This window comes from Hibiscus syriacus, unplaced genomic scaffold, assembly GCF_006381635.1.
Source record: "Hibiscus syriacus cultivar Baekdansim isolate YM2019G1 unplaced genomic scaffold, ASM638163v2 tig00111022_pilon, whole genome shotgun sequence".
NCBI lineage: Eukaryota > Viridiplantae > Streptophyta > Magnoliopsida > Malvales > Malvaceae > Hibiscus > Hibiscus syriacus.
This window is the reverse complement of record NW_024062956.1, coordinates 1,805,519-1,829,314: the sequence shown is the minus strand read 5'-3', so window position 1 is coordinate 1,829,314 and position 23,796 is coordinate 1,805,519. Positions and strand designations below refer to the sequence as shown.

Below are 23,796 nucleotides of genomic sequence, written 5' to 3'. Positions count from 1 at the left end.
TTTACCAATTACATAGAAAACAAATTTCAGTCACATTTAGTACAACTACGGCTTAAAATAATGGACAAAATTTGATACCATAAACCTTTTCCGGCTGCAAATGGTGAAGAAACTCGAGCGACTGAATAAAAAGTGAAAAGTTTGAAAGATGATAAGTTTTTTATTGTTTTTTCCTGGGAATGTTTTGGTTTTTACTAATGGTCTTTTAACTTTTTACGTTTTTTTAGGGGAATTTATTTAAGATCACTGAATTTAAGTTGTTTATATCATTGAACTTTCATTTCTGTCAATTTTAGTGTTAAATTTTGATTTTCATTTCAATTTTGTAACACTACTGTGAAAACATTAACATCACAATGTGGCTGCTACATTGAAATGATGTTGTTTTGGTGAGGCTTTTTTTATGTATAAAATACCTAAAACAATATCATTTTGTTGGAAAATAAATATTGAAATATGTGTTTGAGGAGATTCGAATTCCAGATCTTTGAAAACAAAAGTTAGAGTTTATCCGTTCAATCAACTTGAAATTTTATTGTTTTGTTATAAAATATTTTAAAATGCAATATTTTAGTTAAAACTAATTCTAAATTTCTAAGTAATCTAAAGGATAAGCCCAAATTTTCCTATTATATTTATTCTTTTTCCTGCCTATCTTCTTATGAATATTCAACTTTAATTCTTTCTAATCTTTAATTATCTGAAAAAATGAATCTAGTCCTTAGTTATATGGAAAAATGAATCTTATAAGAGAACGACGAGTTGGTGAAAAAGAAAAAAATCACCCTTAAAGATATATTTAAAAAATTAACCCTTGAAAATTAATAAATATATATTTTACTTTATAATATCATCCTTTAAAAATATTCAAGATGTATTTAAAAAATTAACCCTTAAAAATAAAAAATAAAGAAACTATCATTGGACCTTAACATAAAGTTTGGGCCCATACGAAAATACGTTAGAAATCCTCATGGATTTGAAAAACACCTGGTCAAAGTCAAGCAAGCCGATGAATATATATATGTTCCATGATTATGATCCATCTCCAACTTCACACTGAAGTTAACTTTGCCTTAGCTCTGCAGAGATTTCATTTTCATGGCGTATTCATGTACATCTCTTATCTTGCTATCTTTTCTTATTCTCTACGGCTCTCTTCCTTTCTCGCAATCGAATCAGGTATTTCAAAATTTTCTCTTCGTTTGATCCAATTTCCGTCCGAAATGAATCTAATTCAAGAATCTGAAATGGTATACAACTCAAAACGTTTTTATTTTTTGTGAAATGATTTCTATGTAATTCTTCGATGAAAGAATTTGTTTAATGAATTTGGATTTATATTGGAAAAAATAAAGAAGTTTTGATTCAGATTAAAGTTTGCGGATAGACTTTACCCTTAACCCTGTCTACTTTACTTTAGTTTTTAACCAAAAAAATAAGTCTAAAATGTGACAAAACTGATTAAAGTGACTGTGTATTTTTATTGAACTGTTTGCAGTTTTGTGATGCTGGGGTTGGATATCCTGAGTCAACGTGTGGGTTTTCATCCACGTCGTCGTCAAAGCTGTTGATTAAGGGAGGAACAGTGGTGAATGCTCACAATCAGGATGTAGCTGATGTTTATGTTGAAGATGGCGTTATTGTAGCTGTCAGGCCTAATATCAAGGTAAGATGTTACCAATATCTGAAATCCCCAATACGAGCTTGGTCTGTCAGTTATAAATTGGACCTCTTCTTTTGAAATTTTTCCAAGGGACAAACCCATTCGTTGTGATTTTTATTGTTTTAAGTTGTAACATCTTATATAAGATTCTCAAACCACTCGGAATTTCGTGATATCAAACCCTGCTTTTTCATGGTATAAATATGTGAAACTTAGGTTTTATCTTTGCAGCGGTGTAGATATGTTCTTACCTTAATTTAAGCTGTTGTTTGGTCTTGATGTTCAATATTATGATTTTAATTTAATGTTTGAGCTACATGATTCTGTAAATATGCTGAATTGTTTTAGCAGGTTGATGAAGATGTCACCTTGCTTGATGCCACTGGAAAATATGTCATGCCAGGTAGTTTCCTCTTCTACGAGTATATGATAGATTTTGGAATTTTAACTGTGAATACCAGAGAAGCTAGCTGGAAGCATGCTCTTAAAATCTTTAAGTGGATTACTTGAAAAGAATAAGCAAGTATGTCCTACATTTTATGCAATTAAGTTGTTACAGTTCATCAAGTTTTCTAGAGTCTAAATGCAAGGAACAGCCTATTCCTTCTCTTGTCTGGCTATTTCATTCGTATTCATACTTTTAAATTTTCCTTTTCTATTCCAATCTACTAAACATGAATCTGAGGTAGGTAGCAGTTAAAATGGTTTTTTCCCTAGAAATGTTTATTGCCTTTTTATTAGAAGAGTAACCTAGGAACACACATTTAATGGACTTAAGGTCTAGTTTGGTTCGACACTGGTGGTGAATATGAACAAAAGTGGAACAACCAAAAACTTCTAAGGAGAGATCAAAAAGGAAGACTTAAGGTGAGGAAATTGTTGTAGGAGAACATCCAGAGGTTTTCGATATTTTAACACTCAGCTAGGCATTCTATTATGAGGTAGGCAGCAGTTAAAATGGCTTCTCCCTAGAAATATTTTGGAACTCTAGTTGAAAACATAAGAGACTTTGCTACCTCCAGTAAATTTCGGTTTTTTCTTTCAGTTATCGCATTCTGTTGAGGTGTGTCAACACATGAACTGCCATGAACTATCCCTTTTTCTTTAGGCTTTAGCGAAGTGCTCACCCCATTGTCTCTTTTTAGGACTTTAATTTGGCTATCAAATTGGGTTTCAACCATTGTATAAAAAGATTGGAATATGCCACCATTTTCTGATTTTTCTTTCGTAAGGAAAGTCCATGCTGTCAACTTTCAGAATGATCTTCTAAAAATGATATAAATCAACGAACTCTATTAACATTTTTACTCTAGAAGATCTACAAGTGGCTATTGCTCCATTGTTTGGTTTAATCTTGTTACACGGAGAAGCTAAAAGAGAAGCCAAAAGCAGCAGGTTGAATTTTGAGCTCTTGCTTCGTTAATTTGTGAAGGAATATGGATTAAAGACTGTTAAAAAAATTAAAGGTTGATTCTAAGGATTATTTTAAGGTGAAAAGTGACAATAAATCAGCCATAAGCATTGCCAAAAATCTTGTTCTTCATGACATAACAAAACATGTGGAGATTGACAGACACTTTATTTATTTTTTTTGATAAGAAATTCAGGCCTCATTAAAAACCTCCCTTTTGATTAAAGGAGCTTATAGGTAAGCTCCTTAACCATCGGAAGGAGGAAAAGAGCACCTTAGGATTTTATTGAATACAACAATAATATACATAAGATACATCCTTCTAAGAAGATTACAACACAAACAAGTCAAGTACAAGGCAACCTTGTGACCCCTATGCATCAACAAAATCAACCAATTCCTTCTTTAGCTAAGGCATCAGCCTCTAAGTTAGTTGTCCTGCTTACCCATCTGACCATACCATCGAACATATTAAGCCAGTGAACAATGTCTCTAACCAAATAAGCATAAACAACCGGACAGAATTCAACCCCCTTAACACAATCCACGACCATCTTGCTGTCACTTTCAATAATCAATCTGTCCTTTAACCTCCCTCGAAAATCAGCATAGAATATTAGCCCTTTTTGAATAGCTTTTAACTCCATAAATGTTGGAGGCCCCGGACCTGCAGGCTCCTTGAAAGACCCTAGGGTAGTTCCAGAGGAATCTTTTAAAATTCCTCATAAACCACTCTTTTTCCAATCTTTAGTCGTAGCAGCATCAACATTAATTTTCACAAAACCCATAGGAGGAGGGTTCCAAGGAATATTAGACACAATCATATTAGAAAGGGTGGAACAATCGTCCCCTAAGGAAGGGTCTGAAATAAGAGAGTCTTTAAAAATATGCACCCATTTATTCTTCGCAAGGAACCAAGAAGCAAGCCTAAACCTTGCTAAGAAGAAGAATTCAACCTTATCCAACTTCCCTCCTTCAAATACAATTGAGTTCCTCAATTTCCAAGTAGTCCAAATAACTACCCCTGGAATGAGAGACCAAATTATAGAATCAGTCTTCAAAGCATCCCAAGCCAAGAGGAAACTTTTAGCATTATAATGGAAAACAGATTGAATCTTCCAAAAATTTAGAAATTTATTCCAAACAGACCACACCACCGAACAAGAGAAAAACAAATGTGATGGAGACTCTTCTTCCATCATGCAAAGAGGGCATAACATGTTCTGAATTCCTGTTATTCCTCTTTTCACCAGTTCAGTCTTAACAGCCAATCTCCCTAGAATGACCTGCCACATGAAGGATTCTACTTTTGGTGGCAGCTGCCCCCTCCAAACAATTTTAATCCAAAAATAAGCCTCATCCGAACCTAGAGAAACTGAAGAGCAAAGATTAACAGCAGATTTGACAGTAAACTCCCCATCCCCAGACCCTTTCCAAATCATCCCATCCGAATTATTCGTATTCAGAGCAAAAGCCGAGATGACAACCATCAAATTAGCCCACTGCTCTATCTCCCAGTCATTTAAATTCCTACGAAACTGCATATCCCAAATCCAGCCGACAGTGCTATACTCCCCAAACTCAAATAACTTGCCTGTTTTGTTAATCGAAATGGAAAACAATCTAGGGAAAATAAGGAGAAGTGGATAATCATTCGCCCAAATGTCTTGCCAGAATCGAATAAATTTACCATCCCCAACTAAAGTAGAACACAAACTTCTCAACTTTGAGCCAATAGGGTCAACTTTAAAGTGGTTAATAACCACTGATCTCCAAATCCAAGAAACTTTATTTGGAATCTTACTGTCAAACAATAACAAAGAAGGATCCAAATTATATTTAGCACAAATAAAATCCCTCCAGACAGACCCCCTTTTGTTTGTATACCTCTAAGCCCATTTTTCAAGAAGCGCTCTATTCATCAAATTCAGATTCAGCACACCCAAACCCCCCTCCATCTTTGATTTGCATACAGTCGGCTTGCTAACCCAATGGATCTTACTCTTTTCAGCACTCCCTCCCCACAGGAAATTTGACATCATTTTTTTTTGATAGAAGTTGGAGGTCTCATTAAAAACTCCCTTCTTATTCGTTCACATACTTAAAGTATGTTAACGAACATTGGAAGAAAGAAAAGAGTACCTCAAATTTTATTGATAATAATACCCGATACAAAAGATACCACGGAATATCCTCTCATGGTGATGAACACCATTACAACAAACACCTTAACCTCATATAACCTCATACAAAGCCACAGTCTAATCACCTTACTTCTAATTACACCACCAGCAGTAGGAATAAAATAGCGCAACAGAACATAATGCAAATTAAAAGCAACACCTACAGCCATATGAACTAAAACAAAACCACAATTGAAGAAACAAGATCTAATGAGACTCGTCTTCTTCAGGAGCCCAAGAATTTGGTTTGAATGAAGGCTCTATCTCATGCACCATGACCTTGAAGAAGTTGTCACCAACCTTCAATTCCACCATCGCATCAATTCTCGCATCAGCCTTTGTGAGCACTTGAATTTTTGCCCGATCAAAGGATGATGGAGAATGACAACTTTCGTCGATAGCTAGTAATAAACCCCACTTATCAGCAATGTTCTTGAAAGTATTCCAATTCCATGTATGAAAAGGAACACCCTCGCAAACTAACCATACTCGACGACACTCCATTACCAAACTCTCTGACCAAGCTTCGACTAAGGAGAACCACTCTGCGAGAATCTTTGATTTATCGTTCTTTACACTTCTCAGTGAAGCATTGTCTTCGAAAATCATTAAAATCGCATTACCAGCAGCTCTCATTAAGGTGAAGCCAGTGAGACCTTTCGCTTGCATTTGTCTAGCGAGATGACCAATTTTGACAAAGTCCTTGCACCACCCCACTAGACAATTGCTCAACACCTGAAGTTTTTCTTCATCTATAACACCTTCAACTTTATAATGATTCATCCTCGAATCATCTTCCATCCCGAACTTGCGAAGAACACCTGTCGAGGACTTTCTCCAATAGGAATGTCGAGGTTTGAATTTAGCGAAAGAAACACCAATTTTGTTGTCGTCGATACGAGAGCCATTCAATTTTGAGATTGCTCTCCTTGCTTCTTCGATTGATGCGAAGCGAATAAAATCAAAGCGAACTCCTTTTGAATTCCTTTTATTTGGAATAAAAGCATCAAGTACCCGACCATGAGAGCAAAAAAGAGATCCAAACCTCTCCCAATGAATCTTCTCTGGTAAATTTTCAACAAATAACGTGAAGCATCCAGACTTGTCAACTCTGCACCCCTTTGTGATCGACTCCCTGGATCCCTCGTGTACACCGTTTACTGCAGATTTTTCATCGCAACAGACTTCTTTAACTGACACATGAAAACTAGGAGATGCTACAGAAGCTGGAATTGGCAATGGCAGTACTGGAGGAACAGGAAAACCTCCATACTTGTCAAAATCAGAATCTGTAACTACTCTTTTAACAACAAGATTCTTCCTTGACATCTCGATGTGCAAGAAGGACTTTAACTTAGCGTCAAAAACTATTTTCTGAAGGGCATCCTTGGCAGCAACTGCAAATTTAACAGTTGAGAAGAGTGCGAAACCCTTGGGCTTATCTCCCTTGAAGCTCAAATGTGAATCTTCAAAACCTGGAAGCCATCTCAGAAAATTCTGCAACTCTCTCTCTTTGACATCTTCAGGCAGACCCATAATGAAGATAGTACGAACCTCATCACGATGAGAAAGGTGAGATGACAGAGAATGCGCAGCTGCAGAGGGTGAAGGAACTTGAACCGGAGGTCTCATCTTGAGAGAAGGTAGGATTCCAACACATGGCATGATGACTGACTGTTGAAATAAAACACCTAGAGACTTGACAAACTGTCCTGGATTTTGAATGCAGATTTGAACGAAAAAATCAGAGAAGTAAAATGCTAGGTAAGATATGCCTCCAAACGTGAAAACCCAGAGCCAATAACTACGATATGGAAAAATAAGTTTTTCTCAAGAAGATCCGTTGACCAGCAGTGATTATTCACAGTAGAGAACTTGGGTTTTTGTCACGAGCATCCGACGAGTACAGTGGAACGGTTAAAACGAAACTCGGGAAACTGGTGGTGGAAAAGAACGGCGAAGAAAGGCAAGTAGATTTGCTCCGATTGAAAAGGAATCTAACAAAAATAACCAGGAAAAAGGAAACGTTGTGGGTAGACGAATATCCTTGAGAAAAACGGCGTCAAAAGGATGTCGGAGTGCGGCGGTGGACGATGGTCGGAAGACGGCGAACGGTGGTTGGAGGACGGCGGACGATGGCCGGAGGACGGCGGACGACAAGCGACTGAAGGTGGAAGACTAATGATGGATGACGGTAGTGAGGGCTGTATAAACGACACCCATATTTTCTCTCTCCCTTGGAAATTTGAAATTTGAAAACACATGGTTAGAGAGAAGCTGGAGCTTCTCTCACTTCAGATGTAAAGGTAGATAGCCATTCCTACAGAATTCATCTGTCGAAGCCGGTATCTTAAAAAGAGATAAGTAATAAATTGGAAGCGAACATAAAACCGACTTAACCAAGACCAGTCTCCCTGCTAAAGAAAGAGAGGCAGCCTTCCATCCTGTTAATTTTTTGGAAAAATTGCTGATCACAGGATTCCAAATAGCTGCTGAATTCCTAGAAGCCCCTAAAGGAAGCCCTAGATAATCAGAAGGAAAGCTTCCAACCGAACAACCAATAGTCTTAGCCCACTCATGCACTTCCTCATCATTCAAATTCACACCAAATAGCTTGCATTTCTTCAAGTTGAGCTGTAAACCCAAAGTAACTTGGAACACACGAAGCACCCTTATCACATTTAGGATTTGCATTTCCGAAGCACCACTAAAGATAATGAGATCATCCGCAAACTGTAAGTGAGATAGGTTAAAAGACCCCTCATCCCTCCCAATAGCCAAACCAGAAAACAGCCCCTGTGAAACAGCCTTTAAAATCAGTAAATTAAGGAATTCACCAATAAAATTAAACAGCAAAGGGGATAAAGGGCATCCCTGTCTAAGACCCTTTGCCATAGGAATTTCCTCAGTAGGGACTCCATTGACCAGAATAGAAACTGAGGCTGTGGAAACACATTTTTTGATCCAGCCTCTCCACCTTGAATCGAAACCCATTTTCTCCATAACTAAGAACAAAAAATTTCAATCTACCGAATCATAAGCTTTCTTGAAATCAGCTTTGAAAACACAGCCTTTGAGTCCACTTTTCCTCAAAAAATCAATTCCTTCATTGGCAATTAAAGAGCAATCTAAAATTTGACGACCAGGTATAAAAGCGAATTGAGTGGGACTGATTAATTCTGAAATACAGCTCCTCAACCTCCTCGAAAGACACTTGGAAAGGATTTTATATAATCCACCAACTAAGCTAATGGGTCTAAAGTCATCAAGATCACCACTATTAGATACCTTAGGGATAAGAGTAATAAAAGTATGATTAACACCATGTTCCCACTCTTTTCCTAAATAAAAGTTATTAAAAAACTTCATAACGTCTCCCTTAATCAAATTCCAAAATCTTTTAAAAAACACTATATTTAGACCGTCTGGCCCAGGCGCTTTATTCCTATTACAAGACTCAATAGACTCCCAAATTTCCTCCTCAGTAAATTCTCTCTCTAATCTCAAACTCTGTTCGAGTGACAAACTAGAAAAATCCAGCTCAATGTCTTCCACCTGAAGAGTAAACAGATCATTGAAAGTCTTGAAAAAATGATCTCTGACTGTTGATTTAATAACAATCGGGTCATGCACAAAGATGCCATTGAGAAGAAGAGTATTCAAGGCATTCCTTTTCCTCCTAACTGAAGCACAAATATGAAAGTATCTTGTGTTTCTGTCGCCATCTTCAACCCACTTCGATCTAGAGTTCTGAAACCAAATCTGCTCCTCTATCTTATATAGCCTCCACAATTCTGATCTTAACACCTTCAACTCATGTGCTAACTCAGAATTGTAACCAATTAGCCCCACCTCTAGCTTTTGAATCTTCGATTCAAGATCTGAAATCAAATCCCCAGGAAACTTGTCTCTCCTCCCTGCCCAGTTTTTGATTGCCATTTTGGTATTTTTCAATATACTGAAAATTCCAGCATTTCTCTGGTTTTTCTTACAATCTTGAATTGAAAAACTGACCACATCCTCGAATCCAACTTCATCCATAAGATAATTAAAAAGCTTAAAAGGTTTCTTACCCCAATTAACCCCACCATTTTCAATAATTACTGCATTATGGTCAGATACATACCTAGGCAATAGAGATTGAATTAAATCTGGAAATGCTGCCAAGAACTGGCTATCAACAAAAAATCTGTCCAATCTAACATAGGTTGGTGAATCTTGGTTATTACACCAAGAAAATCGACCCCCACTCAATGGCAGATCAATTAAACCTGTTGAGAGCAAAAAATGACTGAAAATCTCTACTGAATTCCAATTTTGGGCCCTTCCCATCTTCTCATCCTCATGAAGATATACATTAAGATCCCCTCCAACACAAATAGGATCACTGTGACCTCTAATGAACATGCCTAATTCTTCAAAGAAGCCTCCTTTCTCCTCCTCAACAGAAGGACCATATACATTGATGAACCTACATCTGAAATTATTGGCACGAAACCTCCCAGTAATAGCTATGAATCTACTGGAAACAAACTTATTTTCCAACTCAAAAAAATTGTCATTCCAGCAACTAAGCAAACCCCTTGAAGCATCAACTGAAGGGGACTCAATAAACCCTTGCAGGTTTTTCAAACCACACCTTCTAGTAATAGATTTATGAATTTTCTCCAATTTAGTTTCCTGCAACCACAGAAAATGAGGGCAGTGATTATGCACTAATCTCTGTACAGCCCTTTGCTTCTCTTTTCTACCCAAACCTCTGACATTCCATGTCACAATAGATAGCTTTAACTTAATCATAGAAAAACCAAAACAATCCCCCCTTAAACTTCCCCGAGAAAACAACGTTCCCTGAGAAATCAATTTTCTCTAGCAACCTCCGAGCCATACTCAAGACTAATAATTTTTTCAATGAAAGTCTTCTTCCCCTCCTTGAAGGAGATACCCAGTAACTTAGAAACTTCCCAAGTTGCCATTGCTGCCTCCACCAATTTCGAAAATTGAGGGGAAAAGACAGTAATAATATTAACCAAGTCCACAGCTTCCCTAGTTAAAACTCTTTTTTCCCTCCTGTAACTCCTACTGGTCTGTGAAACAGGAGGTTGGATTGAAGCCCGATCCTCCGAAAGATTATTACAAACTAATGGAACCAACGCTGAATTCTGATAAAAAACAGAGCAAGATACATCAACATATTGTTCAGTTCCCTTGTTTTCTGGAAAAACCCGCTGAATAAAACCTTCAGAAGCATTATGATCTTTATTCAGAAAAACCTGACAACAACTTTTAGAATTCACCTTCCTCGAGCTTAGCCAAATTCTTCTACCTCTTGATCTTTTGTAGACCCTTGAAAAGCGCCCACAGCTCCTCTTTCCACCAGTGCTTTTAAATGATAACCTAGCTGAAACTGGAAATCCCAATCTCCAGCGATTAGGACTCTTCTTACAAATTCCACTCTCCTCCTGAATCAACTTACCATTACCCTCCTTTCCTGTACCATAACCATCAACTTCCTGGGCGTCCTCAAATTCCTTATCATCTAGTAGGCCTCTTTCCTCCTTATTGGACTCTAAAGAAGTCTGGATATTAATAGAGTTGAATTGCCCGTCCCTCATAAGGCTCTTAACATTAATTTCACAAACCTCTTCTTGTGTCGGATTTCCTCCTACTTGCTTACCAGGAACATGAAGCTGAACTGCTTGAACACCCTCAGTAATGACCTCAAATAAGATGCCTCTTTCATCTTCAATTGATTTAGGAGGAGACCGGGCATTTGGATGAAATTTTGTCCCATCCCTATTTAATTTCACAGCAGGCCCAACTGGAATTAATTTAGTAACTGGGGAATAAGACTCCCAATAGGAGTCTGAATGGGCTGAACTACTCTGATCTACTACCTCTCTCAGCCCAATACCCGCATAATCCCTATTAGGTCTTGAACCAAATTCAAATTTGTCTGACATCCCATTAATGTTGGGTTGTGTGAGAGAATCTTTTTCCAGAGAGTGTTCCCCACTACCCACCATCATCCCACTATCTTGACTTTTGTGTACGCACATGTCCAATTTAGACCAAACTGCTTCAGTTGACATCCCCCTATCTTTACTATTCTGGAGCCACGTGTCAACCTTTGATCTGAATCCTTCTGCTAAGTTCTCCCTATTGTCTTCTTCCTTCTCTGTGTTTCCACCATCGTCCCCTTTGACACATCGTCACATCTGCTGCCATATGAAGAATTCTGCCTCATGTCTCCAAAAGCTTCAGAGATAGGTTTAGAACTGGATCCCACATTAATTTTCACTTTAAATGATCTTCCATAAGATCCTACAATAACAGATTCTTGAACATCAAAGGGGCTTGCAACCCTTAATAGCATTCTGGCCGAGAGGTCATCTCTATTTCTTGTATCCTCCAGTATACTCACAACCTTTCCCCACTTACCTCCAAGCTTCTCCAGAAAAGGAACACTCCAGCTAAGAAGCGGTAGACCAACCAACTCGACCAAGCAATACGCCAAAGGGACTCCATCTTCACTTAACAATGGATCAACCCAATCAAACCAGCAGTATAATTTCTCTCTAAGACTCGACCACGCCTTTAAAAACTCTTCATTTGTGTTGAACATAATAATGCTGGCATTCCTAACATATCCCCACCTTACTATCTTGACCTGGAAACCCTCCTTCGCCAAAGCTCTCGCCACCATCTCAGGCTTAAAGGAGTCTTCCCCCGTTAAGGAGTTTTTCACCCAGCAAAAATCTTGTGATGTGATGTGCATATCCCATGCATTTCTCACTCCATTTGATTTCTTCTGGGCTCCCCTATTCACCATTCGTTGTTGATCGAAGCTCCTACTGTTATCCACACTCACAACCTCCTTGTACGATCTGTCATCTCTCAAGCTTCTTGGTTTCTCCAAATCAGCCTGCTGTCTACCATTAGCCTCTCTAACTGGCTTAAAAACTTCCAACTGAGTTCTTTTTGCATCTGCTTCTCTTTTCCTGCCCCTCTTGTACTTAGCAACCCCCACTGTGACTCTCTTACCATCAATCAGCGTTCCGTTGACATTTTGAATTGCTCTTCTGCAACCTTCCTCCGTTGCATATTGCACGAAAGCAAACGTGGATTACTTATAATTCTGATTAATCCTAAAACTTGGAATAAAGACCCTCACTATTCTTCCATAATGGTTGAAAATCTCTCTTAACTCACCTCTAGTGACTCTCTTACTAAGATTTCCAACAAAAATAGTCCATTCCTTACCGGAAAATGAACGGCCAAAAGCCCTCACTCTCTCCATCCTATTTCTTTTTAGAGAAAGAAATTTTTGAAAAACGCCTATAATAATTTTTCTCATTCAACAGACACTTTATTTCAGAGAGTCAACAATAGGATTGTTGAACTGAGCTACATTCATACTCAGATGCAGCTTGTGAACATTCTTACTAAAAAGAGCTAATTTTGATGGATTCAAATCCAAGCTGGGTTTATATACATATACACCCTAGCTTGAGGGGGGAGTGTAGAAAGTTGTCGAGAATTAAGGAGTTTAATTTATTTTAGGAGATAAATTTTAATTTGTTTGAATTGTACGATTAGGATTAAGTTTCATAGGAGATAATGTAAAGTTCAGGAGATAAAAGTTAAGAAAAGAAGCCTACTAGGACTCTAATTTATAATCAATAGCCTATAAAACAGGATATGTTTTCTGTTTTTTTCAATGAGAATTTTTGATTAGATTTTTTCTTCTTCTCTCTATTTCTTCATTTTTAAATTCTCTAATTTTTTCACAATAGAAGGTTTGGTGAATTATTTCACTTGTGTATTAACTCAAGTAACAAGATATATATATACAAATTAAGTAAACCTAAGGAAACAATAATATGTCCAATAAATAAAATCTCTAATATGAAACAAGTAAAATCCCAAATAATAGCTTATTAGCTGTTGACAGTCAACACGCATAAATAACATTGTCAAGTTATTTCCATATTTCCTAAAACCTTGTTGCTAAATATGGCTTATTTGTTTCACCAGTTTACTAGCTCTCTAAACATTGACAGGAGGGATTGATCCTCACACGCACCTAGCTATGGAGTTTATGGGGACTGAAACAATTGATGACTTCTTTAGCGGTCAGGCTGCAGCATTAGCAGGTGGAACAACAATGCATATTGACTTTGTCATACCCGTTAACGGTAGCTTGGTAGCAGGTTTTGAAGCCTATAAAAAGAAAGCAAAGAAGTCTTGTATGAATTATGGATTCCATATGGCAATCACAAAATGGGATGAGTCAGTTTCAAGAGAAATGGAAATAATGGTTAAGGAGAAAGGTAAGCTTCTTCATCTTTGAGATGATTCATCGTAATACCTGTGATGCAAACTTCTTTGACATTCCAGACTTCATAATCTGTATTTATTACCAAATTTGAATTATATACATGAATGAAACTCATGGAATTTCACAAATTTATAGGTATTAACTCTTTCAAGTTTTTCATGGCATACAAGGGGTCTCTTATGATAAGTGATGAGCTTCTACTACAAGGATTTAAGAGGTGTAAGTCTCTTGGTGCCCTGGCTATGGTCCATGCTGAAAATGGAGATGCTGTATTTGAAGGACAAAACAGAATGATTGGTCTTGGTATTACTGGTCCAGAAGGACATTCCCTTTCCAGGCCTCCAGTGGTAAATTTTCAAACATGGTTTTTGTATACTATGTTACTGATAACTTTGCCTTTACATTTTTTGTTTGTTTGTTCTTTGTGGTTGATTATACTTTTTCTATAAGTCAGTGTCTCTCCTTGTTTGTGCAATTTTTATGTCAGTTATATTACTCTTTTTTCTGAATCTCAATATAATTTCTAATTACAAGTAGGGAAAGTTGCTTTATTCCCCCCACCTTAATCACTGATGCAAAGATCAACTGATACTGTGAAAGTTTCTCAGTATTCACTAATTTAGTAGATTGCATCAAACTGTGTTTATAGTCAGCAAAACTATTACCCTATAGATATTTCTTTGTCTTCATTTTTTTTTTCCTTTCGATTTTTTGGGGTGCAGTCCAGCATATTTTCTGGTCATGATTTGGCTTCCATTTGAGTTTCCAATTCCATGCAGCTAGAAGGTGAGGCAACTGCACGGGCAATTCATTTGGCGAAATTTGTGAATACACCTTTATATGTTGTCCATGTGATGAGCATTGATGCCATGGAAGAAATAGCTAAAGCGAGAAAATCAGGTTTGAAGTTTTCCGATATCTTAACTTATTTTCATTTTTTGTGAATACTTCTTTCTCTATTATTCATATGAGCAATTTGTTTCTCCTGTACATGAACTTTTTATGCATGTTGGTAATTGCATAGTAGGATTCATGCATTATTGTTACGGGTCAAATCTATATTAGGAAAGGCTGTTAATTAGGGTTATTTAACTAAAGATTAGGTTTATTGATTATGTTTTCTAATTTCAGTTTGATTTGATTCATTTTCTTTTACGAATAGGTTGTGGGAAGTCGAGAGAAGGGAAACAGAAATTTTCCTGATAAAAAATTCTTACTGGAAAAAGAAAATACAACCTGTTCTAATAGGTTGTGGATTACAAGTTAGAGTCCTACTAGGTTTCTATTCTTCCTAACTTTTATCTCCTAAACTTATCTTATCTCCTAAGAAAATAAAGCCTAATCATAAAATATAGTTACATCACAAATATATTAAACTTCTAAGAGAAATTAAACTCCTAATTATCGTCAGCTTTCTACATAGGTTTTCTATTTATGTGGTGAGCCTGGTCCTTATTTAAAAGGACATATGAAATAATAAAATCCTAAGAAGAATTTATATCGAAAATCATGGTTGATCGGACTCGACAAAAATGGGAAGTAATTTCTTAGACAGTGATCTGATTTCTTGGTAATTGGTGATCTAGGATGATCTAGATCTTATCAAACATGTTGATCACGACTGAGGAGCATATTGCGGCTAAATTTGGGGCAATTGCCTTGTCAGCCACTAATATTTTTAAGGTTATATGGCTAAATTAGGGTTTGACAAAAACAAGAAGAAAGGGAGAAAATAGAAATTATGTATTACAACTCCCCATAATTAAGTAATTAAGCTGATAGAAAAATTTCTTATAACTTTAAGTTGGTGTAATCAAGAAGGAGGTTTTTAATGAGGCCTGATATTTCTATAAAAAAAATAGTATTTAGGAGACTTCAACATGGGAGGAGTTTTCCCCTGTACAAATATGAAAAGTTTTCTCTGTTGAAAGCTGTCATTTTCTTTTATTTAGTTAACATGCTATTCTGCAATACATAATTTCTTTGAGAATGGCATGTTGACACCCAAAAATTGTTTATTGTGATATATAGTAACATTTAATAATTTATTGAAAGAACGAAATAGTAGGATCCATGGTAGATGTTCTGGAAATCTATGGCTTCTCTGGGTATTGCAAATTATTTAGCTTTTTGTTCAGTTAAAAAATGGATTGAGTTGTTTCACTGCTATTTAATATTTCCTTCCTGCTGAAGCTCCCGTTAAAAAGCTGACCATTTATTTCAACACAGGTATATTCCCTTAAATGTTTGGAATCGCTTTGTGTTCCATTCATAATTTGTCTGGATAATCTTATCTAGATGAACGCCAAACTGTATTATGGCCTATATCTTCTGATTGAAATTTCTTGAAGTTGCTCCAATTCTGCTTGCTGTAAATAATCATGAAAAGATGAATTGTTCTCACTGTATGGATTTTCACTCAAGTATTGAGGTGGTCACTTTTGGAAAGTAAACAGGAGCAACTCAGTTTACCCCTCAAGATCATATTTTGCTGGGGCCATAGATGTGTAATAGCTCTTTTATGAGGTACATTTCTGAACTGGAATGGTTTATAACTTAGTGTATGTTACAGGGCAGAAAGTTGTTGGAGAGCCTGTGGTTTCTGGATTAGTCCTCAACGATTCCGGGCTTTGGAATCCTGACTTCATCACTGCAGCAAAGCAAGAATCTTCCCTCGTCATTTTCTCTTTAATCACATTGTATCAATCATACATGTATATTGAGATTTTATATTCATTACACATTTCAGGTATGTCATGAGTCCTCCTATCAGGGAAGCAGGTCATGACAAGGCTCTGCAAGCTGCCCTTTCAACTGGAGTTTTGCAGGTTTTATTTTATCATTGATTTATGTAGTTAAAAATTAAGCACCGGATCTTAGGGACACTAGAAGGTTTGCGGAGCTTGCTGATATGAGCTGTAGTATTTATTGAGCAACTATAAATTCTGCAAGATGACATTTAAATTATATTTTCCTATTTAAAGCGACATAAGAATTGCTATTAGAAAAATGGTTGAATAGATTTTCTGAAGATTTTTTCTTTCACTAATTGCAGTTGGTAGGAACTGATCATTGTACTTTTAATTCTACACAAAAGGCATTTGGCATTGATGATTTCCGGAAAATTCCCAATGGTGTCAATGGTAATATAAAATGGTCCCTAGATTTTTTGAAATTTCATTCTTATATTGTTGTTATTTAAACCATGATAAAGTGTGGTACCTTTGGCTTTGGGAAATTAGGAATTGAGGAGAGGATGCACCTGGTTTGGGATACTATGGTGGTAAGCTTTAGTAGACTTCTACCTCGTTTAAACAACAACAGCAGCAGGATTTAGATTCATATTATATAATGATTTGTTTTCTCTGAGACGATTGCATTTTCCAGGAATCTGGTCAAATTTCTGTCACTGATTTTGTCCAGATTACAAGCACTGAATGGTATGATTTCATTGGGTCATTTTTGTTTATTATAACCTTTGTCTGTTTTTGAATTTACAGCATTTGAAAGGATATGTATTTGTGTTTTCAATAACCTGTTATTTTCTCATAAAAGGGGGGGGGGAAACCTTAGTCCTTGCCTGATTTAAAGCATATAAAACCAATTTTAATAGCCAAGATATTTCAGTGCCAGGATCTTCAATATCTATCCAAGAAAAGGAGCCATTCTTGTTGGATCAGATGCAGATATTATTATATTTAATCCCAACTCTAGCTTTGAAATAAGTGCCAGCACACACCACTCTAGGACGGACACAAATGTCTATGACGGTAGGAAAGGAAAGGTAATCTCGATCCTTTTATATTTTCCATTTGCTGAGGCTAGTAACTCATGATTCTTTTGTTTTCTATTATAAATGCTAGAAGCGCCTTGTTTAGGTTAGTTCGATGGGGGTTTATTCTTACATGTGTAAAGGAAAAGATGATTAATTTATGGGTTGTTGATTAATTTATGCTTCCTGTCCTTTTTGTGTTCAGTCTTTTGTGCACATTGTTTTTAAAATTCTCCAAGCAAACTCAATTCTTTCAATATTTACTCTGCCTAGTGTTCTGTAGATTGCAATTTAAAAAATAAAATAGCAGCGGATATGGTCAATTCACCTATTGTCTTTTCTCCTCAATTCTCGAAGGCGGTGGAGGAAGCAATGGATACATGGGAAGTTTGTTAGATGTTAGGCATCTCGTTCAAGAAAGGGAAGAAGACTTTCATAGAAAAAAATTTAAGCCTTGAAAATGGGTCGGAGTCAGCAAGGGATGGATGATTTGAAGGTTCTCATGTTTTGCTGTTTGGAGGGTTGGGTTTTGGTTGTGGGAGTGAAGTCTTTTTATGAATAGATTAAGCATTCTATCTTGGAACATTAGAGGTTTAGGGAGGAGAGAAAAATATGTTGCTGTCTCAAGGCTAGTCAAGAAGGTTAGACCAGATTTTATTTTTATCCAAGAATCAAAGCTCGAAAAATGTCATGTGTTGATTACTAGGAGGATTGGAGGAAATTTATTAAAGGAAATGATGGTGTCTCCAGCCCAGGGATCAAAGGGTGGGCTGATTTCTATGTGGAATGATAATGAGTTCAAAGTCACAAAGAAGCATGTGCACAGTAGGTTCTTGGCACTGGTGGAAAAATTTATGAACGATCAAGAGAAATTCGCTTTTATTAATGTCTATGGTCTTGTTATCGAATCTGAAAAAGAGGAATTTTACGGGGAGCTACTAGATTTTGTACTTTCGATGAATATATCGGTGCGTATAGGGGGTGATTTTAACGCGTATCTTGATCCGGAAGAAAAGCTTGGGAAATCACAGAATTGGCACACGATAGATATTTTTAGATCTTTTGTGAATCAAGCAAATCTTATTGATTTGCCAATGTTAGGAGGGACTTTCACATGGTGTAGCAATAGAGAAGATTCTACATGGGTCAGATTAGACCGATTCCTAATTAGTGGTAGATTCCTAAATAGTTTTCCAAAGATCTCACTGTCCATTCTACCGAATTCTATTTCTGATCACAATCCAGTTTTGCTGGAAGATGTTAGTATCAATTGGGGCCCCAAACCTTTTAGATTTTTTAATTATCTTTTAGAGGAAAAAGGTTTTGATGGCTAGGTGGAAGACTTGGTGACAGTTGAGAAAAAGAAGAGGAATAATGGGGGGATTTTCAGGATGTTACAAGCTGCAAAAAATCAGATCAAAAGATGGCCTGGAAGTAGTCATTTAGGGATGTCAGATTCCATTTCGATGCTTGAAGGGAAGATACAAGACCTGGAAGGAAAGTCCCAAGGTGGAACCTTATCTAAGGGTGAGTGGGATCAGTGGATTGAATGCAAAAAAGAGATGTGGAGGTTGTTAAGGATTGAGTAGAGTATTTGGTGTCAAAAGTCCAGAAGTAGGTGGATTAAAGATGGAGACAGAAATACTAGGTTTTTTCACCTAAGTTCTATGAGAAGGAATAGAGTTAACTTGATTAATTCATTGAATTTGATGGAGAATTAATTTCGGATGCAGGGAAAATAAAAGGAAGTGTGTATAATTTTTTCAAGTCTGCTTACAATTTCAATTTGGCCATGGAGGTAAAGGACTTGAATTTGGTTTTTTCGCAATTAACAACAACTCAATGCACATTTTTGGAGGAGGAATTCTCGGAACAAGAAGTTTGGCAAGCAATTTTTTCTTCGGATAGTTCAAAATCTCCTGGTCCGGATGGTTTTACCATGGCTTTCTACAAAAAATACTGGAAAATTCTTAAGAATCAGACTATGGAGATTTTTTTCCAGATTTCTATAAAGGAAAGAAGTGGGTTCATGGGGTTAATCACGCATTTATTACCTTGATTCCTAAGAAAGGTAATCCCGAGGGTATTGAAGACTATAGACCGATTAGTCTTGTGGGCAGTTTGTACAAAATACTGTCAAAAGTTCTTTCTAAGAGACTAATGTCGTGTGTCAATGATATTATTAGTCTGTCACAGTTTGCTTTTATTCTGGGAAGGCAATTGTTGGATTGTGCTTGTTTAGCTAATGAAGGAATTGAGTTTTGGAGGAAACAAGGACTTAAAGGGGTTGTATTCAAAGTGGATTTTAGTAGAGTATATGATATTGTGGAGTGGCAGATCCTGCAAAAGCTAATGAAAAAGATGGGTTTTGGTGAGAGGTGGCGTTCTTGGATCACGCAATGTATTTCAACGGCTTCTATTTCGGTTCTAGTGAATGGGTCACCTACTGAAGAGTTCTCTATTGCTAAAGGATTGAGGCAAGGTTGCAGTCTTTCTCCTCTTCTGTTTAATGTGGTTGTGGAATTACTTCACTTGATGCTGTCGAAAGCAGTGGACTTGGGCCTTTTTCAAGGGTTCTCTTTTGGAAATAATCAAAACACTTTTAATTTGTCTCATCTGCAGTTTGTAGATGATTTAATTATCTTTTGTCGAGATTCAATTACTCATATAAAGAATGTTAGAAGAGTTTTGAGGATTTTCGGATTATTGACGGGGCTCCAACTGAATTTGGCTAAAAGTAAACTATATGGGATTAATGTGGAGAGTGACATCCTTGATGATTGGGCTAGGGATATTGGTTGTTCTGTTGATTCATTTCCCACAGTATATTTAGGCCTTCCTTTAGGGGTGAAAAAGAACTCGGAAAAGCTGTGGGAGCCGGTCATTGAAAATTTCAGCAAGAAACTGGCGGGTTGGAAAGCTAACTCTCTATCTATGGCCGGTAGATTGGTACTTATTAAGTCGGTTTTATCATCCTTACCTATTTTCTACCTTTCCATTTTTAAGATGCCTACTTCTATTTCTCACCGGTTAAATTTCATGATGTCAAATTTCTTATGGGGTGGAGGGGATGTAAAGAAGAAAATGCATTGGGTGAGTTGGGATAAAATAAGCAAGCCGTTGAGTGGTGGAGGCATGGGAGTGATTGATTTGAATATTTCAAACCGAGCATTGTTGGGTAAGTGGATTTGGAAATTTGCTAATGATAAAAACTCGATGTGGAAGAAGTTCGTTTGTTGCAAACACAATGTGAGTTGCCATTCCATGGAGATAAACAAGGTTATCTCTCAAAATGATTCTTGGATTTAGAGGGGAATTGTGAACAATTTCATTAAGGATGATGCCATTGGAGGTTGTCTTAGATCTCATGCAAAGCTTCAAATTGGGAATGGGAAATCGATATCCTTTTGGAGTGATACATGGCTTGGGGAGTTTCCTTTGAAACTTCTTTTTCCCAGAATTTATGCCCTTTCGCTAAATAAAATGGGTATTGTTGCAGATTTTGGGAGTTTTGATTCAACCGGATGGGAATGAAGTGTTAAGACTAGGAGGAATCTTTGTGATTGGGAGGTGGAGCAGTTGGTACAGCTGTTGGATAGGCTAAAAAATGTTAAACTTACTGAGTCATTGGATGATTGTTTGCTGTGGAATGGGTCGAATGTGGGGTTGTATTTTGTTAAAGCATGCAGGAAAGCTCTTTCTATAATTAATGATGAAACGTTTCAATGGAGCAAATGTGTATGGTTGGGATTAGTTCCTCCTAGAGTAGAATCTTTCCTTTGGCAATTGTCCCACCAAAAAGTTGCGGTTAGAGTTGAATTGTTGAGAAGAGGGGTTCCTTTAGGGGATAACATTCTCTGCCCTCTATGTAACCAAGGGAATGAATCAATTCAGCATCTTTTTATTTCATGTCAAGTTACGTGGGAACTTTGGAACAAGATTATAGGGTACTGGGGTATTCGGCTAGCTCTTCCGCAAGACCCTCCATCTCTGCTCAGTTTCTGGGCTGATGTGAATCCTAAATCTGCTATGTGGAAGTTTACTCCGAGGGTAGTCTTTTGGTCAATCTGGAAGATGAGAAATGAGATCATCTTTGAAAAAAGAGTTGGATAGATTATCATTGGTTTTCACGGTTCGGTTAAGGTTAGCTAAATGGTATATAGCAAAGTATCCCCTAATCCCTATTCAGGTGAATTCTTTAATTTTTGACCCTTCTTTGGCGGATAATCTAACAGTGTTCAATGACCTGAACAAGATGGGGAATTGCTGGAGTACCCCTCCAGTGGATTTTTTTAAGATGAATATGGACGGGGCTGTTAGTTCGGTTGGAATGAATGCTGGAATAGAGGGTATCCTCAGAGATTGGAATCGGGTTATACTTACCTCATTTTCAGAAACTGTCGGTCCTACTTCTACCATCCTAGCTGAGTTGAAAGCTATCAAAAAAGGCATTGACCTATTTGTTTCATCACAATGGGCTTCAAAGGGCAGACTAATTATTGAAAGTGATTCAAAGATAGCAGTGGATTGGATAAAAGATCAAGCTATAGCCCCTGCTTTTCTGTTAAATTTTGTCAAGGAAATTGCTTCTACTGTTTCTACTAAACAGGTTATTGTTAGGTGGATTCCTAGATCGTGTAACTCTGAGGCTGATAAGCTAGCAAAGGAAGGAATTGGGTGATTAATAACGTTGTTTTGGTTGGTTTGTAAGTCTTACAGGAAAGTTCCTATAGGAGTGTTTTATGTTTTATGTAGTTTTCAAGACTGTTTTTAAGTTTTATGTAACTGGTTTATTATCAATAAATTGATGCACTCTTTTTCTCCTTCCGCTAGTTGGTTCTAGCCTTAGGGCAGAGAACTACTATGAGGGAGGTTTTTAATGAGGCATTCTATTCCTATCAAAAAATAAATAAACCCTGGAGATGGAGATATTCAAATTTTACGGATAAAAGGCATAAGTTGCTCCTCGGGGACGTGAAGAACAGTACCCATATTTTGAATGCTAATTTTGAAGGTCATTTTGTGTTATGCCAGTGATTTAATAGTTGAGTTTCCCGTGTTTCGAAGTGAATTATTAATGACCTATTTCCCATCTGGAACGGTTCTGGAGTTATTTGTACAAAAAGAAAAAATTGGAAAGAACATATAGGAGTTATACCTGACCCCAACGGTAAGGGCATATAATACAACGCTAAAGAAAGCTTGATTGATGAAAAATATCTTTCAGGTTTTCTTCATTAATTGAATAATTTTAGTGCTTAAAAATAGAAGTCCAGTAACTACAGTTTTAGCAAGACTTGGGATTGAAAGTATGAAAAATAGGAGACTTAAACTAAGGTTAATAATAATAAGCTAATGAACTTAAACAACTCATTAAGTTTTCTAAGAAATATAAGTGGTCGTTTGCTTTCAGTCCCTGTTAAGTTTTCTTATCTATTTGTGTCTCCAATTTTCATCATACATAGAACCTTCTGATCATTAAATTTGTATATCCTGTGTGTACTTGTACGTGTAGAAGCACACATTTATGTGTGTGTGCTCTGAACCATGTCATCCATGTTGAATGATTTCGATATGGTTTCTCAGGGGAAAGTTGAAGTAACAATAGTCGGAGGAAGAGTAGTTTGGCAAGATGGTGAGCTAAAAGTAGCCCCTGGTTCTGGAAAGTATATAGAAATGCCTCCCTTCAGCTATCTTTTCAATGGAATCGACAAGGCTGATGCTAAGTACTTGTCTTCCCTCCAAGCTCCAGTAATGCGCTTTTCAGCATCTTAAATGGTAGGTTCAAGAAATTTATTGTATTTATAAATAAACTTGGAATGAAAATTTCTCATCCTTACTTTGAACAAAGAAAATCAATAAGATCATACTGAATAGTCCGCGTAAAATCTGCAGGGGAAAGAAAAATGCACTCAGACCATTTACGTGTAAATCAAACTTAAATATTAAAGCCTTCTCTTGTTCATAACCGAGAGTATAAATTTATCAGTTTACAAGCCTTATAGCTTTAAAATGTTTAAAGGTTAGGTATTACCGTTAAATGGTGAGGCGATGTTAACTTACTGTTTTAATAGTTATAATGCTGACATGGTGCGTTATGCTTCTTGTAATTGTGTTACTAAGTGATTAACAAGTTACTTTGTGTTTGGGTTGCATGTAGCACCCAAGAGTGTAATCTATGCATTATTACACTTGGTGAAATGGATTGCTTAGGTCATGTTCGCACGCACAGGAGCATAGAAATGCTTATTGAAGATTTTGAATGAATTAATCTTCTAATTTTTTATTTATTAATAGCATACATACATATATAGAGGTACCTAAACTTAAATAATAATATACTCATAACTAACCCATAATATTCTGTCAACAGTCCATAACTAACTCATAATAGCCCATAATATTTTCTGTCAGCAGCCCATA

The 23,796-nt window shown here is 36.7% G+C and overlaps 1 protein-coding gene across 2 annotated transcripts; it reads left to right on the top strand.

Moving 5' to 3' along the window:
* Positions 1-994: 994 nt before the first annotated feature.
* LOC120150655 (dihydropyrimidinase-like) lies at positions 995-23,247 on the top strand. Of its 2 annotated transcripts, none has more exons than XM_039163296.1 (13): positions 995-1,182; positions 1,502-1,669; positions 2,018-2,069; positions 13,324-13,593; positions 13,737-13,948; positions 14,381-14,501; positions 16,174-16,261; positions 16,351-16,429; positions 16,657-16,744; positions 16,844-16,884; positions 16,989-17,041; positions 17,229-17,385; positions 22,960-23,247. In XM_039163296.1, the coding sequence occupies exons 1-13, from the start codon at positions 1,102-1,104 to the stop codon at positions 23,146-23,148; spliced, it is 1,599 nt and encodes a 532-aa protein (XP_039019227.1). In that variant the 5' UTR covers positions 995-1,101; the 3' UTR covers positions 23,149-23,247. The 2 variants fall into 2 exon arrangements, with proteins under 2 accessions (XP_039019227.1, XP_039019225.1); XM_039163294.1 differs by having other exon boundaries at positions 2,015-2,069.
* The last annotated feature ends 549 nt before the right edge of the window (positions 23,248-23,796 follow it).

Coding starts and splice junctions, on each gene's coding strand:
- LOC120150655 (XM_039163294.1), top strand. CDS start 1,102: ATGGCGTATTCATGTACATCTCTTATCTTGCTATCTTTTCTTATTCTC. Junction 13,949..14,380: donor CCCTTTCCAGGCCTCCAGTG/GTAAATTTTCAA, acceptor AATTCCATGCAG/CTAGAAGGTGAGGCAACTGC. Junction 16,885..16,988: donor TGGTTTGGGATACTATGGTG/GTAAGCTTTAGT, acceptor TGCATTTTCCAG/GAATCTGGTCAAATTTCTGT.